The 24,689-nt window shown below is 39.2% G+C and overlaps 1 protein-coding gene across 1 annotated transcript in view; it reads right to left on the reverse strand.

The window, feature by feature from the left end:
• Nucleotides 1-3,315: 3,315 nt before the first annotated feature.
• The window catches only part of gabbr1b (gamma-aminobutyric acid (GABA) B receptor, 1b), a 54,852-nt gene continuing 33,478 nt past the window's right edge, over nt 3,316-24,689 (reverse strand). Inside the window, exons 10-18 of the mRNA XM_054606715.1 lie at nt 20,919-21,069; nt 19,949-20,081; nt 16,089-16,205; nt 14,337-14,444; nt 12,042-12,135; nt 11,739-11,866; nt 6,013-6,141; nt 4,121-4,264; nt 3,316-3,603 (exon numbers count right to left, since the gene is read on the reverse strand). Coding sequence (XP_054462690.1) covers nt 3,316-3,603; nt 4,121-4,264; nt 6,013-6,141; nt 11,739-11,866; nt 12,042-12,135; nt 14,337-14,444; nt 16,089-16,205; nt 19,949-20,081; nt 20,919-21,069 — 1,292 coding nt within the window. The remainder of the gene's footprint in view (nt 3,604-4,120; nt 4,265-6,012; nt 6,142-11,738; nt 11,867-12,041; nt 12,136-14,336; nt 14,445-16,088; nt 16,206-19,948; nt 20,082-20,918; nt 21,070-24,689) is intronic.

Here is a 24,689-nt window from a genome sequence, read left to right on the forward strand (position 1 = left end):
ATCTAACCAGACTTTAACGCTACTATTTGTAATGGTGATTTGTAACAGATTTTGGAGTTATTAACAACAACGTGTTTTGTTGTTTAGTTTGGAGAACTTGTATTCCTACCAGTACCTACTTTACAGGTAGAATCCTGGTTGCTTTGGTGACACCTGTGGTTTCAGTGTTTAATACTACGGCAAGCAGTTGAGCAGCTACTGCCAGAAATCGAACAGAAGAGGTGTCAGTGCAGCCAAATAAACCCCTGTTGTTAAAATAAAGATGTTGGTCACACTATAAAGTCATCCCATGTTTTACCATGGCAACATAAATCTCAGAGACACAAATGAAGAAACCAAAGCCCCCTGCTGTTATCTCTGTTAGTTATTATTACGTATAAAGAAGTCAAGCATGTGAGGTAATTACATTTTTTGGCATAAAAACCTTCATTTTGAAACTGTATCAGGGAGTCTTCCTGTTTTTCCACAAAACCCCAACAAAAAGCTATATTTGGAAGTGAGAGCGAAAAAGCAGAAGAGTGCGAATAGCAGAAAAGGGAAATGCATCAGCTGCCTGTACAGGGGAAATCTGATTTCAACCTGTTGGTTTTGTTTTCAACTGTTTGTTTATAGCTGTGGAGGAAATGTGTGACGGTTGTTGAAACAAAGGTAACTTGTTAAAGGAGGCAATATGATGGCCTCTCTTATTTACTAACCCTGAAGGATTTGACCCAATACCTTTGATAAACCTGTCTGACATGGAACATAAAATGTTGGTCACGTACAGCATTAGGGACTGGTTCCACTGAAGAGTTTTTTCCTGTGTACTGTTGGACTGCCATGTATTCACGCTATGCTACAAACAACAGTCGTGTCACAAGGTGCTGAGGGGCTATTCTGAGCTGAGCGCTTCACATTTGGGATTTCTTTCTAGTTGCCAAGAGTAGAGTTTTAAACTTAATTTACTTAACTTACCCGGCCGTCCAATATCAGTGAGGCTAGTCAAAAGGGTTTTACTATGAGTATGTTGTGGTCTTATTGTGTACGTTATGTTATTGTTTTTACTGTGGACTTTATGTTGTCCTTATGTCTGGAGCACTGAACCAATCGGATTTCCCTGTGTGGAATAAAAAAGTGGATCTGAATCTGAAGTGCCAACCTTAGTTACCATGATCTATACAGAAAACAGCAGGAGGCAAATTAGTGAGATTTCAGGTTAGTGATTTTCATGAATTTAAACTGTACTATTAACTATTAGGTAGCCTACAGTTCATAGTTTGTGTTAAGCTAACGACAGCAATCATTCGTCGGTTGCCTAGCAATAACCTTGCAAATGTCTCTGTCTGATCAGGCCCTTTTTCCATATGGTGCTGCTTATATTTGAATTTCTAGTGAATTTAATATTTACATTTGAAATCTGTCTGGATTTATATTTCAGTATTTGTAAAATGGTCATTGGCAGTCTCACATCCAAGTGGGTCACCATGACCTGTCGGGTACCACAAGAATCAACACCCCCCCACTCCAGAAATATTTACATGCTCCTGTTAGGCCAGATCTCCATCTCTTTTTCACTGGCTTACTGTGGTCCCCTTTGACGGACGTTGTCTGTGCAAAATGAATGAGCAGGCATGCCAAGATGATCTCTTACTAAATAAAGACAAAACTGAGGAGACTGTTTGGTGCCTGAAATAAAGGTCAGAGAGGTTTTGATACTGTGGGTTGAAACAGCGCTGCTTTGTTTCACCTCAGTCCCTAAATGTGCTGTCACAGACAGATGAAACTGAAATAAAAATTTATTTCGAAATGCACCGTGCACATTCTTTTTAAAATGAATATCTCTTAGACAAAACATATTGAGAAAGTCATTCAAATTTCAAAACCTTAATCACTTATTCATAAAGACATGAAATAATTCAGCTCTTGAAGAACAAATTTAAAAAGTTTAATACATACAAATAAAACTTACTGCATTAGCTTTAGGTTTGACATTAAAGCCTTGTCTGTTGAAAGCGGTCCATTGTATTTATGTCTGTCTGTCTTGTCCTCTGAAAACTTGTACACCGAGACACAGCTGCAGCCTTACATTAACACTTAAAGGTGTTTGAATTGAAGCTTCTAGCCGACCTCAGTGTGGCAGGCACAACACTTGATACAGTACATACCTGACAGATGACAGCAGTGTACTTTTCTATTCAGTCCTAAATCTACAGGACTATGTTCATCCACAGTGAGGGGCTAAGCATGAACATACACAACTATGTACAATGACTCAGCAGTCTCTTTGAACAGAGAATAATAACAATGTAAAAACCACCATCAAACATTCAACAAGAGGAGCTAAAATGACAAAATATTTTATGAATACAACCAGTTACTTTGTCACAAAACTGACATCATCATGGAGTCTGTCCATTTGTCCAGCCTCTTAATACAGTACATAGCACTATCTAGACACATAAGGAGGCAATATTGTAAGGTACAGATTGAGAAATGCTTTTGATAACAACTTGGTCTCCAGTGAACCCTTTGCTAAGCCCCTCCCCCCATTAGCTACTGTTGCTACGTCCGTTTTTCCATTCTGGCACAGCAGTTTTCAATGATAACCTTAGCAGATTTACTATCCAAAAACTTAGGTAGTTTATTTCACAAATAAGTTAACAAAAACAGTCTTCACATTTTCGTCAGGGGCCGTCTATTTCTTCAGCTGAAATGACAACTGTTGCTGGCAGTTTTTGTCATCTGTAGCTTGTAACTAACACAGATATAGTGATGTCTGACATTTTTAAATGTTCTGTTTCATTTCAGAGTGAGAGCACTGTTTAAAGAGGTCTTTAATATATGATCTAAAAGACTGAGGCCAAAGCTACACAAACACACTTTTGTATTTGGCTTGGAGGGTGGTACATTGCTCTTAAAAGAGTCATAAACTGATGAACTTGTCTTCTTTAATCTTAAAACAAGAACATTTAGTGTCAGGAGTTGACATAATTGCTGATGGTTAACCTGCTACCACTGTTATGAGCAGTGTTACAACGGGAAACTTGACGGCTAGCACCTGTAGTTATGGAGGCCAGGGCTAAGCTGATAGTGATCGTTTCTCAGGTTCTGGATGGCACACGATAAATCACTGGCAGATTAACAAAAAATAACATGTTGGTCTGCTCGAAAACTGGTTATCCTCTGGCCTCAGCTGATTGGTGAAAGGAGTTTTGGAGTCAGCCGCTCAACAGATACTGATTTATTTTTCAAACTATGTTCGTACTTCATTTTCTCCGTCTCCATGTCACTTTGAACATCATTACTGTCCTCAAACCCGCAATGTTCACCACCACCTCACTTGTACAGCAGCTGCAGATGGCTGGTGTGGCAGTTATTTCGGCTGATCTTGCTGTCCGGCTGGTAGAGGCTGGACGAGTTGCCGAAGGACGGAGGCATGGGGTGGAGGTCAGAGATGGGGGTGGGGTACCCTGGAGGAGGGGCCAGGGCCCTGGGGTCGCTGTGGGGAATGACAGGGGATGTGGAGCTGTGGTTCTGATTGGTGACAGTGGACGCTCTTCTCCTTGATCGCAGGGCCTGTCGCTCAGACAGCTGGTTTCTTAGTTCAGACACACGCTCTTCTTTCTGAGGGGACAAATAGTGACAACGTCTCAACAATCTTCTCCAGGGACCAGTCCTTTGATCCTAAAGACTGGTTTATGGTCGGCTTATGGTGTCATTTGTTTGCAAGTTGACAGGAGTTGTGTGGAAAGACATGTTTCAGACTCATTCCCTAAACATGGCCTGACGGATTGGTTTACATCCATCTAGTGGTATCAATCCCTGACAATAGTTTTGATATGTATGAGATATGTATGATAATGAATGTGTGCTTCTCAAACTACTGAAAAATACTAGTAGTTTGTGGATATAGTAGTTTGACCAGAAAACCAGAAAAGTCACAGATATGCTTTGTCATCATGTGACATAAATATAGCAACTAAGCAAATTCTGTCTACTGAGGAAGACTTTGAGGCTTTATTCCTATTTACAAACTCAAGATCAATATCCTAATTTTATACTATTTTCTGGACATATATTTTAATCCCAATATGAGCTTTAGTTGCTAAATGTGAGGGGAAAGAGAAAGGACCTGGCTGACCTCCTGGATGATCTTCTGGAGCTCCATGTTCTCTCTCTCCAGCTGTCTGGACTTCTCCTCGTCATTGTTATTGGTGGAAGAGCCGGTCTTCATGGTCTCCTGGGCATCAGACTGCCACTCGCCCCGTGTGATCAGACGCCGCATCTACAAATCATGCACATGTAATCCATTGCATACATGTAAGACTAGTCATGAATGTTCACCAGTCACTCACGGAGTTCATCAGAGGTCAGTTTTTGGACTAAACTCTGCAGAGCTTTAAATAATGATGAATAAATTACCTGAATACATGTTATGAGTATGGTTATTTGGTACTGGGCCCAGTTGTTTGTTATCTTTTCAGAATTACCACTATAAGAATATGTTGGGTGACATAATATTTTACTTTTTACCTTGAGTCTAACATTTGACAACCTTATTATAAGCCTGCTTCTGCAATCAGCGACCATTCACTGCGTTTTTTTTGTCCACATATCCTCTTGTTCAGGTAGGTTGTACTTGAATGTACTGAACCTTTTTCATATTTGATTTTGTAATATTGTTAATATAGTTGAGCATTTCTCAGATTTTCTTATTGTCTAATTGTCTATTTAGAGACTATATATCTGTGGTGTAAATTTTTCATTTTTGGCATTTTTGATTAAAACATGACTAACAGAATGATTCAATAATAAAATTATTTCTGAATAATTTTGTGATTATATATATATATATATATATATATATTTATTTATTTTTATTATTTTTTTACAAAGCCATATTCTCAATCTCTGGTGTTAACATATATTATTGTACTACTTTGATTGAGATTTTATAAACATCTTGTAATCTGGATAAATAACAAATATAACCATACATTCCATTTGCTGAATAGCAATAAAATCATGGACAAAAGTTGCCATCCACTTTAGAAAAATGAGCTGCTTCCCACTCCACTATGGAGATAAAAACTGCCAGGTCAGTCATTTTTTGAGATGCTGCCATCAGTCTAAAAAAAACTTTACACATTTTGTCAATATATCTATCAGCATGTTCTGTATACAGTACATGCTGATACCAGCCAGTATTTCAACCAAACTTACCTGGAATACACAATATGCTCCATGTTTCTATATACATAATAAAAGTCTGAATTTAGTGTGTCACATTGCATTCAACTCCATTCAAAACATAACAGCATGATTCTCAAAATGTTTAGTTCTGATGTAATGGTCATTCAGAGTATGTGTGTGCGCAACTACTTCATGGTAAATAAGGGATGTCAAAGTTAAACCTATAAGTTGCTGCAAAGCATGTTTACAAAAGATGGTTTGAATGGTAACTTGCACTGATCAAGTCTGCTTTCACTTCAATCACAAGTTAAGTGATCTCAGAGATTGTGCATTCAACACAAAGATTGATAACGACCTTCTCATCTCACTATGAAAAATGGAAAAACAGCTAGCCTGGCTCTGTACAAAATAAAAATGAAAACAAACACCTAATTAGTTTACTAATTAAAACATTGCATCTTGTTCATTCAATCAGTGATGAACTGAAACGCAGAGAGCGGCTCAGGCCTTATCACCCATCATCGTTGTTAGATCTCACTCATGCTTTTGTGGCTGAATGGGTGCAAATCCCTGATGAACTCGCTCATCTCTGTTAAAATTTTTATAATCAGACTTGTCACAAGAAGGGTAAGAGAATATTAATACACACAAACACCCCCTTGGTGAAAGCATAGCAGACTTTTGGAGACTTGAGCTCCATGTATGCCGACACAGCAAGGCTGGGCCAATCTACAGGTGTGATATATTACACCAGCCCAGATGACTTAGATCCCCAATGAAAGGTTCTGCTGTAATCTACAGCGAGGATATGATGAGAGGAGGATAGTGCTCTGCTTTTACCTTGGGGACGAACAGAACCACCAGGGTGATGTAGACCGAGAAGACTATGGCCAAGGAGGCAAAAGCGAAGGAGGCGTCCTGCTGAGAGGACAGGATCATGGTGACTGGAGCTGTTATCATACACAGCACCTGAGGAAAAGGGTGGACAGAAACAACTGGTTTAGTTATCTTAGTAAAAAAAATGACACAGCGTACTTGTAGGTGTACTGTGAGCCTGTAAGTCAAAATGGCACAGCAGGTTTTGTAACCACTACAGACCAAAACTATATTATTCTTATAAATTCTTAATTCATATATCCTCCACATATATTTATTTCAGTCAAAGAAAGCTTGCTATATCTTTGGAAACTTGTGATTGTCATCTTTTGCTGTTTTACTGATTGTCTATGTAGAGATCAAATTGATTGATTGATTATTCAAGAAAATAATCATCAATATCATCAATATAAAAAAATATTGTTAGCTTCAGCACAAGTTTAGATAACATAAAGTACCTGCTAATTTAGATTATATAGCCCCTTGAGGAAATGTATGATTTGTGAGACTGGCCTATACAAACCAAATTTAATTGAATTCTGCTTGTCTGTCCACAGGGGTTTCTTCACCAGTTGGATATCATGTCACTTTATTTCCAGATCTCAGCAATTACTTTAGCGAGCACAATGTTATCATTACTGCTAGAGATGATGGCCTAAACAACACCATTGTTGAATTGTTAATGCTTTAGACGGCTAAACTGAGTAATGTTGCCATCTAGTGTTTCTTCTTGTGTATGCATTCATGTTATATTTTTGGGATTTCATTGGTAAAGAACTTCTTTATTTCTATGTTTATTTATGTTTAACTTGAATACATTTTTATCAAAATTGCAAAAAAAAATCTCAATTTATGATAGTGTTGCTCCTTCAACATAACAGCTACTTATAGAAAACAGACACCTGAATATAAGTGAAGACTCCAAAACACATGCTTTTCTCCATCCATCTGCATTAAGGACGTCATTGCAATTTGTTGGATTCAATTTGTTTTATTGTTTCATGCTCATTAAATAAATGTGGCATGGTTTGTGTGGACGATTTCGCAACGCAAGTTTAATTTCTGTCATACCAACAAAGTTTAATCTGAGAAGCAGCAGGTAGAGAAGCACAACATCAAATGAAACATGAGAGAGGTGCAGGTGAGGCTAGAAATCAATCCTATTGATCAACAGTCAGTCATCTCTGTGCAAAAGCTGAAAAATCCCATCTAGAGTGGCAAATGGAAGCAGCAGGCCGACACCAGTACGGCCATGTTTTCTCTGCTGTGTCATTACTCACACACAGCGACGCACAAACACAATCCTGCCCTCTGCTCACACCCAATTCACCCAATTCATTTCAACCCCCTCACTGGCACAAAAAGCATTTCTGTGTACTTGAGGGATTTGTTGAGGAGAGAACCACTTTCATCTGGAGACAACTTTTCAGAGCATCCATCCATTGTTTCCTATTATACTGGTATATACTTATACTGGTCCTGATGTTGTGCTCGGCGGCTGGATAAATAAATAAACCAATTACAGCTTTGTAGGCAAGATTAAAAATGGAAATGTTTTCTTCCTAGTTTGCTATGCTGACAAGCGTGGATGAGATGGACTCAGCTGTACAGGTTGTTGTAAGCCAAGTTACTCTTAAATTAATATATTCTTTGTTTCTTGTAAAAAAAAATGTGAAGTAAACTGCTACTAGCTACCTCTACCACAGCTTTGGTGTTGAAAGAAAATGATGGGGCGGATATGTTTGTCACCACTGAGACAGAAACAAAGCTAAATGCCTTCTCAAATACAAATGGGCTAAGATATTAATAATAATGTTAACCAAAATAAACGCAGTGAAGCAAAATGGCAGGTTAGTATGATCATTACTCCGAAATGTATTCTGCTAAAGGAAAACTCTACTACTTCTGTATTAAACTTGTGATATACATAGATTTTTTTTACCTCTATCCTATCATGTCTGTCTGCCTTAATAAAGTAGATGTGAGTTGTCAAGTCATGTAAGTCTGGATTCTGTCAAGACAAGTTTAGCAAAGTCTCTAGTCAGTTGAATAAAGTCCAAGCAAGTCAAGACAACTTTAGTAAAGTCTTGAGCCAGTCAAGATAAGTCCAGGTCAAGTCTCAAGTCAGTAGAAAAAGATCAATGAAGGGCGCCCAGGATACAGCCTGATCAGATGCCACAAATCTGATTTAAGTTTTGGGTCAATCAAATCTTCATTCCATCATTCAAGAAGTCCAATTAAGTCTCAAGTCAGTTGTGAGAAACCCAAGTTGAGTCCTGAGTAAGTCAGGACAAATCCAAGCCAAGCCTCAGTCATATTTCTAAGATTTGAGATAACTGTTTCTAAGTTTTATAAAGTCCAGCCCAATACAATATAGGGGGATAACGTTAAGTTGTGCTCACTCAACTGAAAAATTACAGCAACATCTCCCAGACACAGTATCTGTGTTACTCTGGATAATCGAAACAGCACAGTGTAAACTGTTTTATTTGAACTACTTTCACTCACAGAAATAGTCCATGAAAATTATGGACTATTTGTGGTTCCAAAATGAGCAGTCAGATGTTTTTTCTTTTTTCTAAAACATGTAGAAGATCCCATAAATAGATCCTAGAGCTTAACAATTGCAGGTAGCAGCGCTATGATCAAATGAATTTGTCGTAGAGAGAGAAGGGCTGACAGGCTGGTGATGAAAAACAGACCAAAGCAGGAAGAAGAGAGGAAACAGCACGATTCTGTCCCTGTACCAATCTGAATTTCACCCACACAGTTAGGCTTCAATTGGGTTCAGTGCATATTGGATAATGTTCACAGATGAATTAAAATACAACATGAATGAAAATTACAAAATCAGCAGCACTGGAGATGTTGTTGATTAAAAAGCCACTTTGAGTGAGTGTGTGAGTGTGTGAGTGTGTGTGAGTGTGTGTGTGTGTGTGTGTGTGTGAGTGTGTGAGTGTGTGTGAGTGTGTGTGTGCCTGGTTGGAAAGAGAACGGCATTTCAAAACAGTAGCAGCTGCCTCACTTGTCTTTTAAATTGTCATGCAGAGTGGGATACTTTGCGTTATGTCGAGTGAAATTTGGTTGCAGTGAAACGACTTCTTGTTCTAGGACACACATTAAAAAGCTGAACAATTTATCTGGCGGTGTGACAGAGCGAACAGGCCCAGCCAATTATAGACACAGAGAGCAGTGATGTCTTGGAAGAACACTTGAGGGAAGAATGTCAGAGTTATTCACACTGAGCAGTTGAAAATCCTTTAGAAACCTGGTCACAGTCATATCTTTCCTGCCTACACTTTGACACAAATTGAACGCAAAGGAATGTTTGATGCAGCGCTACTGCATATTGAAGGCCAACTGAAAAATCCAACAGCCAATATTATGTGCTGGTATTCGCTTATCATAAATATATGGTATGGGCCAATAAAAAACAAGAAATATGTTTGCATTGATTAAGAAACTTTGTCTTCCACTGATAGAATATCAGCTACATACCCACTACATATCTTGGTCAAAATTCTTTAATAACCATATTTAAGAAATCTTTATCAACATTTGTTATGTTATGTTATGTTATCGGATACCAATTAATTCATAGGATTTTTTAAACATTGATATCTGATTCATCTTCAAAAATCAAGTATGGTAAATGGACTGTACTTGTATAGCGCTTTTCTAGTCTTCCAACCACTCAAAGCGCTTTTACATTACTAATCATTCACCCATTCACACCCATTCATACACTGATGACCATGCAAGGTGCCACCTTGCACATCAGGACCCAACATTCATACACATACATACACCGCAGGAACAGCCTGCGGGAGCAATTTGGGGTTAAGTGTCTTGCCCAAGGACTGATCGACATGGACTGCCGGAGCCAGGGATCGAACTGCCGATCCTCTGATTGGAGGACGACCCTGCTCTCCACTGAGCCACAGCCTCAGTATCAGTTGGGCTGTAAGATCAGTGCATACTTGGTATCTGCACCTCTAAATGTGTATTGAATATGAGTATTTTGAGTTTCAAATATAATTGTTGCCTGGCATGCTGCAGAGCCCCATGCATGCGGTGGTGTCGTCACTTAGTACACACACCGTGGACTGCAGAGCCAGCTGGCTGGCTTCACCCTCATTTAAGCCCACAAATTGGGCTGGAGGTGAGCCTCACCACAAACACAGCAGAGCTCTCTCAGCAGAGTGTGAAACGAAAAAGGAGAGGTCGAAGAGAAAGTCAAAGTGCCTTATGACGGAGGCTGTGCTTATGAAGGATTCAAAGTGAAAGACCAAGTCTGCAGACTAACACAGAGCTTGCAGAGAGGCACGCTACTGACAGACACATTACTCTGGCTGCCACACACTTTTTCCATTTAAATATATATTATCCGTGGTACATTCAATGCCCTGTGGTAGTCGATTATTACCATAGTGGTGATTGAATGCTGAATAATTCTCAGAGAACACTGAAGGTCAAAGTATAAATATATATATAACATGGTGCTTAAACACTCTCTGTGTTTTGTTAATGGCTATTTGTATACTGTAGGGTCTCTTTACGTCTGCCAAAATAGTGTATGGTGAATATTCAAACTTCCATTCAAATATTTTTGACTGAATGTGGCCCTGCTTAAATGCGATCCATTTGTAGTTTTTTGTGACTCCAAAACAATTAGATGAGTAGTGTTTATTTAAAGGGCTGATCCACTGATTTTACACATAAAACCTGAGCCATCATGGTTATCTCAGGGCAGAATGAATATAACAAGGCACCTGGATCAGGTGTCATTAGCCAGATAATGTGTCCAGATCACATGTTCATACAAAATGAAAAAGGGCCTATAAGTGAAGTGACAGCTAGTCTTGCCAATATTTTTTTAATTTGTATGGGTTAAAGTCAGGCTTACTACATACATTGTCAGCCTAGCATAATGGGAAATCTGAAAAAAGATTTTGGAGCTTGACCCATACCAGGTAGTAAAAGTCAACACTTAATCACCGGAGTACCCCTATCATTTCCATACAATGGTTTGTATGATATCCTTCGAAAAGTTACTCCTCATGTTTTGTGCGTCTTCTTACCATTTTCATTTTCTGCTTGTAACATGCATTCTGCCATTTAAAAATAGATAGATCAAAATAGGAAAAGATTGTGAAATACATAGTTACGTTTGGGCAACAAAACTACTAAGGTTAAAGAAAAGATCGTTGTTTCGGTAAATTAACCGTAAATTAAATGTCTCTCTCTCTAACAGAGAGCGTTCATCCGTTATTTATTCTAATCATTGTATGCCTAAAAGGCATATGCATGTGAATATCTATTTTTAACCACTGAAGTATCAAAATTAGCATTGTGATCCATATTAATTAATATTAAACCATCTACTTACCCTTCAGCCCACATCACTTCTTTTTTTAATGCCAAAATGACATCTCTTACAAAAAAAAACTCGAGATCACATATTTATGTATAATTTTTCAAAAATTCTAGTGCCTCCAACATTTTCCTAGACATTGGTTCACTGCGGGCTCCAAAACACACACACACACACACACACACACACACACACACACACACACACACACACACACACACACACACACACACACACACACACACACACACACACACACACACACACACACACACACAAAAACACAAAAACACACAAACAAACAAACTGAACTCACAGAAACATTATAGATGGCCATGCCCACAGCTCGGTGGTCATTGATCTTCTCTGTGGAGATGGACTTGGTCTCATAGGCCAGGAAGATGCCGAGCAGCAGCAGTAAACCTTTATAACCATAGACCACACCTGCAGAGAGGACACAAGAGGGCAGCTGTGAGAAATTATGGAACTGTTTGTACTGCTTCTCATTTCACACAGTATTTAAAGAGGGTCTAGAAGTTTGTTCTCACAGTACAAAGTTTTACTTCTTAAAAGCCAATACCGGTGATTTTACATTTTTTTTACATTGATTTCTACTCACCCAGCCAGGTGTTCATCTTTTCTGAGCTGCAGTGCTCCAGTAAAGGCTGGATCAAAACATCCAGGTCTCCTTTGGGGGCTTCTCTGGTGAATTTCTGCTTACATACATGCAACATAAACACACAGATGAAGAATAGGAATACGCTACAACTTCAACAGTAAACATACATGACAAAATCCATTTAAATTTAGGCTAAATACGTTTGGTCAGGGGAGTCCATTTTTGATAGTCTCAAAGTGAAATTTTCTTTTCCAGTTGAGTGTAAATGTACGACACTATTAGAATGAAACATTTTGAGATCCAGTTGTCATTTTTATTTGCAGGCCTGAAAATAAGTAATAATTGCCAAAATGAAAACGTGTCAAATATTTATTGCTTAATCGATAAGTCAAATGACAGCAAATTTATTTGACGATTCAGTCATTTATTATACAAAATATTTGCTGGATTCCAGATTCTCAAATTTAAAGATTTTTCTTTTTTTGATGGACACTGTGGTGTGTAGACACATTATCACCCCAATACGTCAAATACCGGCAAATACCAAATTTCACAAAAGAGGCCTGAGAGAATCCTGTAATTCGTGAAGCATTCATTGGAAGTGTTCTAAAATGACCAGTGTGGTGCCTGTTCACAACTGGTCGAAGGTTTGGCCTGTGGTGTTGCTGGTTTCTAGAGAACCACTCATACAATCAAGCTCACACTCAACACTGTACTGAGCGACACACCGGCCATCACATAGTTGAGTTTCACACCAAAGTCACAGCTACACATGGTCAGAAAGACGGTTTGGTTCCGGGGAATAACCAGGAGCCAACTTTACCCTAAGGCAAGGTAGACAACTTGGGCCTGAGGGCCCAACTGTAAGGGCCCCAAACAGATGTAGTTTTATTATGATTTTTGAATAGTAAATATATTTAGTTATGTTACCATTCTAACTAATTGTACCCTGAAAAAACTACCAAAGCCTTTAAAAAATATGTTAATCAATTGTATACTACTTCTGTGTACTTCTACTTCAGAGCAAAACATTGTAGTACTACATTTACCTGACAGGGAGATTGCGCTGCAGATTCATATTTGACTCAGTATAGTACAGTATAGTACAGTTCAATTATACATTATTATTTCATTATAATTTATTTACCTATCCAGCATCATATTACAATTGAAAAACTACCTTGGACAGAAGTTAAATAAATTTAAGTATATTGTTCAGATGATGCCTCTCTTTCACTTTTCACTTGAAGTGAGGGTTTTGAATGCAAAGGACTTTTACTTTGTGGTATTAATAGTTTTAATACTAATAGTTTCACTATAAATAGTTTTACTTCAGTTGGCTACTTCTTCTACCACTGCCAATACCAACTCATCAACCCTGAAAATACACCTAGTCCTCCGTTACTTGCAGTCATTGGTGAAATACACTTAGCAGAGGTAATTTACAAATGGGCCAACTAGTCGCTTGCTTTGACATAACCACTGTGGTTATAAAGCAGAGCATGGATTTAAGCAGCAAGGTTATTTTTATGGCGTAAACCTACACAGCGAAGTACTCACAGTAAGTCAAGTGAAACATTTTCTTGTTCGATTCTGCTTCCAGTTCAGCTCACGTTGACTCCAGTAAGAAATATTTTGGTTTTAAAGTGAACTGCAGTCAATGAGCCACGGTCTGTCCTCTGCAGTCGACATGACGGACTCTGAATTCAGAGCGCTGCAGCCCCGCCCCTTCAAAGTTTATTAATATTGAAAGAGTCCATATTGCACCAAATTAGAAAATGCACCCCCTTGGGTCCCCAGCATTACAACCGCCATGAGTGAAGTAGATCAGATGAGCAGTTCTGGATATATGCGAAGGACAGACAGATGAACAAACAGATAGAATGAGATTTGTTGTTGAATCTAATTCAAATGTTAAGGTTACACATTGTCTTCCAATTTGAAAATATTTATGAAAAGTCCATTTCAACTGTATATAGTTGTATTATATATTGTCAGGAGTTGTTATTTTCCTTTTGGCAGTAATCATTGACATTCATTATTTTGTCATACATCATGCAAGATGGAGTTTAAAATTTCACTTTGACTAAATTATTTCATTTTAATATCGGTAGTTATAAGGTTCCATAATTTGTATCACCCTGTTTGATTTATTACTTGTTTCCCCCCATCAACCAAGTAACTAGGAAGTAGACCCACCAAGTATTTAAGGTAGTACATACATTTATGGTGGAATCTTTTATGTTTTTTTTGCCCAGTTACAAATGAAAAACAAAATGAATGGATTGATCATACCTCCACTGTGATATGTAAAGGATCCACAATCTGCCAGATCATGAGAGACAGGATGTCGATGCTGAGCAGAACACCTACAGTAGCATAGAGTTTCCATGGTTCCAGGTGCTGCTGGGAAACAGGGAGGTGATGGTCACTGCAGCAGCATGGCAAGGGATCAGGAGAAGGCACAAATCCTCTCTTTCTGATTTTGTGAGGGAGGGCTTTATGAAGCCATAAATAGACTAGCTTAAGCTGGACGAGAAAACAATGATCCATTACTAACTGAAGTCAAATCAATCTGCCCTCAAAGCAATGGGCCATGACAGGAAAAGAGACAAAGAGGCCATACTGATGAGAACACACAACTCCCTGACTTAAGTCAATAAAAAAACGTGTTATAAAAAAACGTGAATATTCTTATTTCTGCAGAATCTTCCATTTTCAAGGCGTGCTAGTCTTTATTAAGAAGCATTGCAATGGCCTGGGTCCTCATCGTGGAATGAAAAGCTGATTATCTCTAGGAAATCATTATCATATTGGACAAATGTGACTTTTGCCTTGAATGACTGAAAAGGAGACTATTGCAAACACAGTGAGCAGAAAGTTTGCAGAGGTAATGCCCACCCAGAGCCCGGTTCTGCCCAAGGTTACTAGCTGTTAAAGGGGACTTTTTTCTTTCCACCGTCGCCCTGTGCTTTCTCATGGGGGAAGTTGGGTCTCAATATGGTCTAGACCTGCTTTATATGAAGAGTGTCTCCACATAGTTTCTGTTATGATTTGACAGTATGTTTTTGTTCGATGTTTGTTAGTGAAAAGCAGCAAACTGCTGAGCCTTTCTTTAAGTCAATGTTGTCTTCACCTACACTAGCCTCTACTGGCCTTGGAAAGTTGTAGGGAAAACATTAGCAGCCAAAGCAGTTTCCAACCTCCCCCTGTGCATGTCTATCTGTGTCTGTATGGCTGGTGTCGGCGCTCCTCTCCTGGCTTCCAGTTACCTTTGATTAACCACAGCTGCATTCCATCAAACTCATCCCTCTGCGGGATATTAACTTTGGTTCTTCAGTCACCCTTCGCCAGATTGTTGTTGCAACCACTACATTTACTCCACCCTCGGTGTCAGTGTCAGTGTTTGGGTCCATCCATTACTGATGTAGTTGTTACAGAAACAGAAATTCGCCTTGTTTTTTCCTCCACCCGCAGAAAGATGGGCTACAGCAGCCACAGCATGGGCAAGTGAGTTAAAGTGAACTCAATCAGTTTTGACAGAGCCCTTGATAAATAATCCAGACTGATAGGCTTACTCCATCTAAGGATATTCATAATCAGTAATAGTTATCTTTCTGCTGGGTAGATTCCTGCTCTTGCCTCACAACGGGAGCGTCCGCTCTAAAACATCATGTCTGACATGTCCTCTTACTATACAAAGAGGAAAAAGGAGAGGGAGGAGGGGGGTAGAGGATGGAGAACTAGGGGTAGCATTTTACCACCGGGAACCATTGAAAGAGTTCACTGGCCAGGCAGCATGACAAATAGATGCTACGGAATGCTCAAATGCAATCTATCCCACTGTGGGCCAACTATAGAAGCTGGGCAGAGAGTAAATGTAAAAAGATAACATATGATTGGGGAATACATAATCTCTGGAAGTGGAGCATGTCCTTGCAGGGGATGATGATTAAGCAAAGCCTAACTTCCCTTGGCTTGGCAGAAAAGCTCCGACTGGACTTAATTGTTCATAGATCCATTGCTTCAAATCCCTGCCACCTTTACCTTCCTCTTGTCCTTCTTCTCTTCTTTTTTGGTGAAGACAGTGTGGACCCACCAGATCTTGGTGAACATGCTGCCATACGCGAGACTAAAACCCAGACCGAGTAGCCACAGGCGAAACTAGCAGAGAAGAAAAGAAATGAAATATTTCATAATTAAACTGATTAATGTATCAAACAGATTAATCAAATCAGCTTCTCAGTCATTCTCCATCATTAATTCCTGTTTGAGTTTAATAGCCTTTCCGCAATGACCTTGAAATTAAAATAACCTTCTCTATGGCTGGCTATCTCTTCCCCTATACTCTGTAATACAGCAGTGATGCTGTATGTCTGCCTTTACTGTGGGGGACAAGAATCAGAAGACTGACAACATGAGGAAAGGTTAGAGCACAAAGTCTTGAAACTACAGAATATTTCTGGGATCTACACTAAGGATTTTTTCCCAAGGTGGAAGGGATTTGTTTTGGATCTTATCTCCTTTCTGTGGAAATGACACTTTCACATGTAACTGCAGTAGCCAGCAGTTCACAGGTTAATAATGACATTTTTAAAAGGAAATCACATTCCAACTATAGAATACTAACAATAACACCATGTTAACTTGGACTGGACTGGTTCACCAAAAGATTTCACTGGTATTTCTGACTTTCAGACATTTTATAGTCAAAGGTGTCTTTTCTACTTCTAAAAATGTGAAAACTCAGATTTCTGACATGCATGAATGGCATCACCACATTAGGCCTGGGTTAAGATTTGTGATAATCCCCCACATCTCTCTAGCAATCACTAACCCAACTCCCATGTTTAGTGAAACTGACAATGGCGAGACAAATACATCACTACTTACCAGTTGGTTAGGGTACCACATTAAATAATCAACAAAACAGAAATTGGCTGGCAAGAACACAATTGTTGTCTTGTCAGGGAAATTTTAAGTGATGTTTGAAATGTCGCAAGAAAGAAAATGCGATTAAGGCACATTAACATCAACTTGTTAACTTAATAAACTCAGCTAGGGCATAGTTTGGTCTGAATTTAACTATAGAGGCTTGCATGTCTGTAATCCGCCCATAAACAGAGGAGAAGAAGAAGAGGTTGCGAGCCAGAAACCAAAAACAGTTGGCTTGGCTATCCAACCATATTTACCCCATCTACGAGAGAGAAATGGAAGAGAGGTCTAGAGGAATTTGTTTCAACTGGGCACTTTTTAAAGACCTGAGACAAAGACAAGCATTTGCTGTTGGGAATATTAGAGAAGTTGAGCAGTGTTGAGCACAATATAATTCTAGTCACTAGAAGCCATCGCAGGGATTTACCCTTATTTGCTTAGAAAGAATAGTTCTACTTTATATATACTTGTTTGTTTCCTTCCAAGAGTGAAATGAGAAGATCCATATCAATACAATATATGTGCACCGTTCATAAATACACTTTAAAAACTAACAAATGAATGCATCGTTGTAAAAACATTCATTTGTGCTGGAACAACACATTCTCACTCCCAACTCAACCAATACAAAGACTTGGTCAGTGGCACTAAGCTTCAAAATATGACGCTCTTGTACCTCTCTACTGTTAGTTTGGGACCATAAGCTGAATAAAATATGGATGTCGTCTCTGTGCCATCACTAATAGGCCGTTGTGAAGCTCAAAGTAGATGGCTCCGGCTGTCGCTATCTTGTCAGTGATGAAACAGTCTTACTCCCGGCTAATCCATAAATTGGCAAATAGGTGGATCGTTGGTGGAGCTGAGGCGGCCCAGATGACGCATCAGAGCACACAGCTAGGGGCAGGCGACCTGAGACAGCACCCACCTGTCACTCAAAGCAAACACACCCTTAGTTATACATAACTATAAGCCTTAATATAGTTTAATAGGATTCTTTGTATACAAAAAATCCCCCTTGATTCATCTGTCATGAGGAGGGCTATGAAGACCAAAACCGTTTCATGTACAATGGTGTAAACATTTTCTGCTGTAAAGTTGGTCATTTTAACATGAAGCCTATGGAGATTTACTTTATTTTGGAACCAGCCAAGTGGCCTTTTGAGAAACTGCAGTTTTTGGCACTTCCACTTGTTTTGGAGGTGTCAGGGATGGCATATCAATATATGCAGGAAGATAGGGTTAGGCAACAAAACTACATAGTAAGGGTTAGGAATAGATCATGGTTGACATTAACATTAACAGAGCTGGGCTCTGGCTAAAGGAGTTCTGAAATCCTAACCAATTTTGAAATTAGGTTGCATCACACACATTAGGAGAATCTGCACAGATGTTCTATTCTCAAGTCTTATACAATCACACACTACAGGATTTGAAAATAATGGCGCAACACACACTACAGGATATTATTAGGATTATCATGCCAGAGAGAGCAACGTACCACACTTGATCTCATTGGAAAGAAGATGTAACCAAAATGGACAGGGTTTGACAACTTGCTCTAATAATGCTATGCAGTAAAAAAAAGACTAAAGAAGAAGGCTAATCACACGCCTGGATTAGAAAATGGCTGGTGAGGGGCTTTGGGCTATTCTTTTGATGGTCTGGTCTGGTGCCTGCCCCGCTGACAGTGTCTAACCATGAATCAGTATCAGACGACAAGGGGCACTGATCAAAATGTGGTTTATGATGAGTTGGGAGTGAGAACAGGTTGGATGGAACTAGACCAAACAGTGAGTGAATAATGAACTGGCAGTTCTATGGAATGGAGTTTAAAGAGGCTTTAAATATATTTCTAAGAACTCTCCTTTTTCATTAAACAAACCAAGCATAAAACATCTCATCTCTGGATATTGTAACTGTATTACATATCAGTGTGAAAGTTGACTTGTTTACATAATGTTATGTGACGTACTTATGCAAAATAGCCTACTACTTAGGTATGTTTTTTACAACGACGTTACAAACACCATCTTTTACCTACCCTTACCAAGTGGTTTTGTTGCCTGAAACCTAACCAAGGTATTTTAAGTTTTTCTTTTTCTAAAGAAATTGTGTGTGTGTCTAGATTATAATAGTTGGATGCTTATGAGCACTGACCAAGAAACACCTCAACAGTAGATTTCACAGCCAGACAAGATGCTGATGTTGCTGAGTGACCCATGCATGTGGATTTTATATAGTGGGGCTTAAGTGACATGATGTAAACATCTTTACTGTTTTAGTGGAGAAATTATCTTTGACACAGCAACATTTTAACTGATTTCAAAAACAGTATAGTAACTAAAAAAAATGAAAAAAAAAAACAATAAAGCAAAATATGATTTATATGATGATTTTGACATTGTATGAACAATGACAATTGTTTATGGGTAATCAAGATAATTCTTGTTTTTTCAAGGATGCTTCCCGCTGTAAACTGAAGTTCAGTAAATTTAAAATCAAATCCCTATGTTTGGCGGAAGAGCAACCTCTGGTGTCAAGCCAATGTGTAAGTTCCAACAACTACAGTCCCTCAAATGTTCACTCGAGGTAGCTCTAAAAGGTAGTCAATCCCCAGAGACCTCCATGGTAAAGTGACCAACTGCAGAAACTGCAGAAATAAACATGTTGACAGCCTGGTACTAAGAAACATTTTGGTCTCTAAAGCCAACTTCTCTGTTCATACAAATGGTATGTCAGTTGTTATAGAACTTACCCATTTTAATTATTTCAAGGCATAGAGTTAGGTACAATTGAGTGCATGTTTGTTTTAGGTGACCAATGGATGCTGTACCTGGTCGCTAGCTGCTAGCCGTCTCCTCTGCTAGCCAGTACCACCTTAAAAGTCCCTTCAGAAACCTATTGGTGATGTCACAGAGACCATATTGTACATATTTTCTACAGTCTATGTTTGAGCAACTCTTAAAGTGTACCTGGCAGACGACGGGGAACTGCCTCCTGTGGACATGAAGGCCATCGATGCCCAGAGGGAAGACAGCAGCCAGAGCCATCATGCAGCCCACTGCAGTCATGTTGTTAAGGTAGGGCTGAGAGTTCTGAATGTACCTGGAACAAAACCAGAAATACATAATCATTAACAGACAAATACACAAACAATAGACCATACCGTAGTGAAAGGAATAGATAATAATTGTGGTAGAATATAGAATACATAGATAGTATTTATTGTTTTTGAATTGTGGTCCTGAAAGCAACAATAGACATATTAGTTAGCTGTATCATTATCTTAAACAACAACTGAAGTTTAAAGTTCTTTGATTGCTTACACTTTAACTGACGCTTCAACTGTTTTCACCTGTTAATGTTAACGGACGCAGACTTCATTCTTCAACTTACACTTCAAATACTTTCAGGTCTTATACTTCAACTGACAATTTAATTATGCTTACACTGCACAAAATCAAACTGTCTCCAGCACTTCCACTTTAACTGAAATTTCAACTACTTACATCAGTTATGATTCAACTAAATTCCAATGGTTTCAGCAGCTTACTCATTATCATTGAAACAGTTTTCATCTCTTACTCTTCAATTGACATTTTACCATCTTTAAACAGGCCCTATTATGCTATTTTACGGGTGCACCCGGAAAATAGCATAATAGGGCCTGTTTAACTGAAAACAACTGCTTGTTGCAGTTGAAAACAAGGAAGATGAGAGCAGAGTTTCTCGGCCATAAAACCAAAACAATGAACTGAAATATGCTAAAACGCAACCTGAGCGGAACTGCAGTGCTGGATAGTAATTCTAGGGGGTTTGTCACTCTAGCGGATCTCTTCCCCATATGACATAGGTCTTTGAGCTATTGAAAGTTAATATTGAAAGTGTGACTTTAAATTAACTTGATCTTGATCAATGTCTAGCAAAGGTGAGCTTTTGTACCTGACATTGCTGTTGTAGATGTTGAAGGTGAGGCAGACAATTCCCAGCAGGATTCCCAACCCAGCAAAGACAGACACAGACACAAAGATCTTCTGGGACAGGTAGCGAAACTCCTCAATGACCACTGTCTGGTCTGCAGGGGGTCCTGAGCCTGGAAAACACAGAGCAGATGATGAGAGGGATGAAGAGACTGTAGGGAAAAGACAAGATGACTGACAGATATGAAGAAAAACTCAGTAGAGCAGAAAAGTGAAATGCATTCCCAGTGTTGGCTCTGACTACTGATCCAACTATCAGTGCAGTGTCCAGCCATGCCTCATTCTCCAATGTCCCATTGTTGTTTGTAGTGAATCACACACGACCACTTAGTGTGTGGCTCCATCACCAAGGTTCATTTAATGTTCAGATCACTACCAGCACTAACGGCACACAGACATGCTTCAGGACTGAGAAAAACACTTTCACTTCTCCATTCATTTCATTCATTGACCTCTATTTTGCATTATTCATGAGCCTTTTCCTGATTTTTACAAAGAATCATTGGTATAATGACGTGCAAGGTCTGTTCACTGATGCACAGGGTTCCATCAAATAAGGCTGTAAAAACCTTTGAGTATCTGCCAATCATGAGTCTGATCCAATGTCTACTTTTAACTAAATGTTGATGGATCATATATCTAAAACATTTACATAATAATCGTAGCTGCTGAATTTTACTTGACCCCAATGTTGATGGTCCTAGTTCAAAATTAGTTAGTTGATCAGCTTACATTTTGGGAATTATGGTAATTGTAAATGGACTGTACTTGTATAGGGCCTTTCTAGTCTTTAGACCACTCAAAGCGCTTTAACACTACATGTCATCGTTCACCCATTCACACCTATTCATACACTGATAACAGGGGCTACCATGCAAGGTGCCACCTGCCCATCAGGACTAACTAAGCACTCATACACATTCATACACCGCTGGCACAGACTTTTGAGTTAAGTGTCTTGCAAGTGTAAAGGAAAGTTTAATTTAGAGAATGTTGAAGGTTCAAGATCCCAGACTGGGAACATTTTTATTGCCTCTCACAGGCTTTCAACATGGCGATGGCGAGACAACGGCTCATATCTAACAGTGCTAACAAAGCTAACTACAGCGAAAGTGCTGACAGAGCTATCAGTGTTAATTTGAGGGGGAGCAGGAAGATGGGCGCTACGATTCCACAACGACGCTGTTGGTCGGTACGGAATGATCAGGACCTATAAATTAACCAGTTGGGCAAGCTCACATGCACTCACATGCCATGACAACAAAGTAAAGAAAAGCTCTGATAACAAAAAACACAGAGGGAGAGTGACTTTTATTCTGTTCTCAGGTATACATTACTCCTCTATATCTAGACACAGCAGATGTTTGTTTAATGTTTTATTAATGTTCATAATATTAAATAAGTATCATTAGTGTTATTTGTGTCAGAGCATATTTTCTGCAAAAATCAAAATCTCATTTGCTTTTTGTAGAGGTAATCAGTGTGATGCTAACTTCTGGGCTGGCCTTCAATAATACATCACCCCTCCAACACTTCATTCCATCCTCGCTTACGAAGTCTCAAAGCTAATTTGATTAGCGAGTGCGTGCCAGTGTTGAGCAGTTGCGAGCTCATAGGGAGGGTCGAGCTTGTGCTCGTCACAGCAACGTGATCGTGATACTGCATTCCTGCAGGCAGAGCACAAATGCTCCCTCGCGAGGAGCCTTTTCTGCTCGTCAATACTGTTCTGTGCAATCGGACAGCCACCTGGTTTTTATGTGCTCAGGTTCTGAGACTACTTTAACGCCATAAGAGTAAATTCTTAAACTGATGGAGGCTATCCAATGATGAGAAGAACTCTGTTAAAATTGTTGGACCTTCAGAAATACTGGCATGCAAGTGAAATGCTTGTGTAGGAGAGCAATGCTACAACACTAGCACCTCCTAATGCAAATTATAACAATGCACTACAGGAATACTCTTCTTTTTTAGTATTAATGGACTAAAACCGCTTTTTGTTGCGCAACCCTGAGTTGTGAAAAGACAATAAATGAACCTTGAACCTAGTAATGGCACAAAAATGAATACACGCAACCATAAATAAATGCAACCAATGCAAAGATGAACAATTAATAACTGACTGAGGACCATATACCAGATGAGGCAGTGAATGATAGCTTGGCAAGATGTATTAACTTGTGGCAACGTAGGAGACCACTTAGCGGATGAAGTTCACTAAATGCACCACTCAGCAGCTGAGGGCACTTTAAGGGAAAGTTCCTGAAGCAAATCAATATTAGCCTGCTATATTGCTGGGAGGTCTTAGAAATCTCAAGCATCAACTTCCAATCACAGGAAAAAATTTAAGTTTCAACTAACGGTTCTGATGACCAGGGGGAAAATGACCCTGGAGGGGAGGGGGCAACCAATAGTCATTCTTGAGCCAATCTGTTTTTCTCTCTTTGTGAGATATTGACCCTTGAACTGGTCAGTGGTGAGTATGTGCAAGGCAGTGCAGGAAATTGGCCACTTGTCCCTTAACCCTCCATTGGTTTCTCACTTGAGTCCTACAGGACTTGTTCTTCGATCCAGGGGTCATGTGAAAGAAAAGTTAGTTACATTTTCTATGGAAGGTGTAAAGTTGGAGTCACAACATTCACTACAGATGTTAGCAATACACTGAGCCCTAAATTACATAACTGGTAGAGTGCTGGCTGTTGCTGTTTTGCAGTGTGAGCTGATACATTAAAAGGACACAATTTGACAAGTCTTTCTAAAAACATTAGCCAAGTGCCCATGTGTACATTAAATCAGGTTTTGTCTTGCTGTAGTCATTCCTATCTATCAAGAGATCCATTTCTAATGTGTTTGACCAGTCAACTAGGATACAAACCTGAACAAGTTTAAGGATCAGGGTCAGATTAAAGGATTTAGTTTTAGTAGAACATCAAGCTGACATTTTGACTTATGTGTGTATTAGAGGAAAAGTCATGGGGTCACTAGAACCATTATAAATCATCCCCATGTCATGGAAATTTGGCCAGTATTTGTCATGGTAGGCCTATCTTGTTCTGAAAAAAGCATGTAGTACTGAATGTACTATTAGAGAGCAATGACTACCTTGCTGCAAAGTTTAAAAACATCAAACCTCCTAGGAAAAGAAAAATGTCACTAGTGTCTGTGGTGAACATAGTTAACATCAGTATTTTAGCGTTGGCATTGTGAGCATATTAGTGTGCAGATGATTGCATTTAGCTAAAAGAATCGCTGTGCCCAAGCACAGGCTCACAGAGCCATTAGCATGGCCATAGACTCTTTGTCCTGTAACTTTGAAGGATACCATCAGTTTTTTTTTGCATGTTAAGAAAAGTGTATGCCATATACAATGATGTTCATGTTTTAAGAATCACATGTTTCCCACCCTGTTAACAACAGTAATACCTTTTCATTAAAGTAAAGAGTTCTGCAATAAAAAAGTAAGGACCTAGAATCAGAACTCATAAAAATGATGCATCGTGCTTGTGAGTGGGTGTTTTTGTTGAAGGCAGATAGAGAGTATATGTGTGTGTGCATGCATGGGGGCCTGTATGTGTGTGTATGTGTGTGTGTAAGCGAGAGCCCTTTGGGAAAATGTGTTCTCCAACACTAATATCTCCCCCTGCCCTTGATGATGGAATTGGGACAGTATGTTGCCATGGCGACTGGCCCAATAATGGTTGCCAAGGCAATATGAGAAAGGCAGCGATGCAGCAGT

The sequence above is a fragment of the Anoplopoma fimbria genome, chromosome 10 (assembly GCF_027596085.1).
Source record: "Anoplopoma fimbria isolate UVic2021 breed Golden Eagle Sablefish chromosome 10, Afim_UVic_2022, whole genome shotgun sequence".
In the NCBI taxonomy this organism is placed as follows: Eukaryota; Metazoa; Chordata; class Actinopteri; order Perciformes; family Anoplopomatidae; genus Anoplopoma; species Anoplopoma fimbria.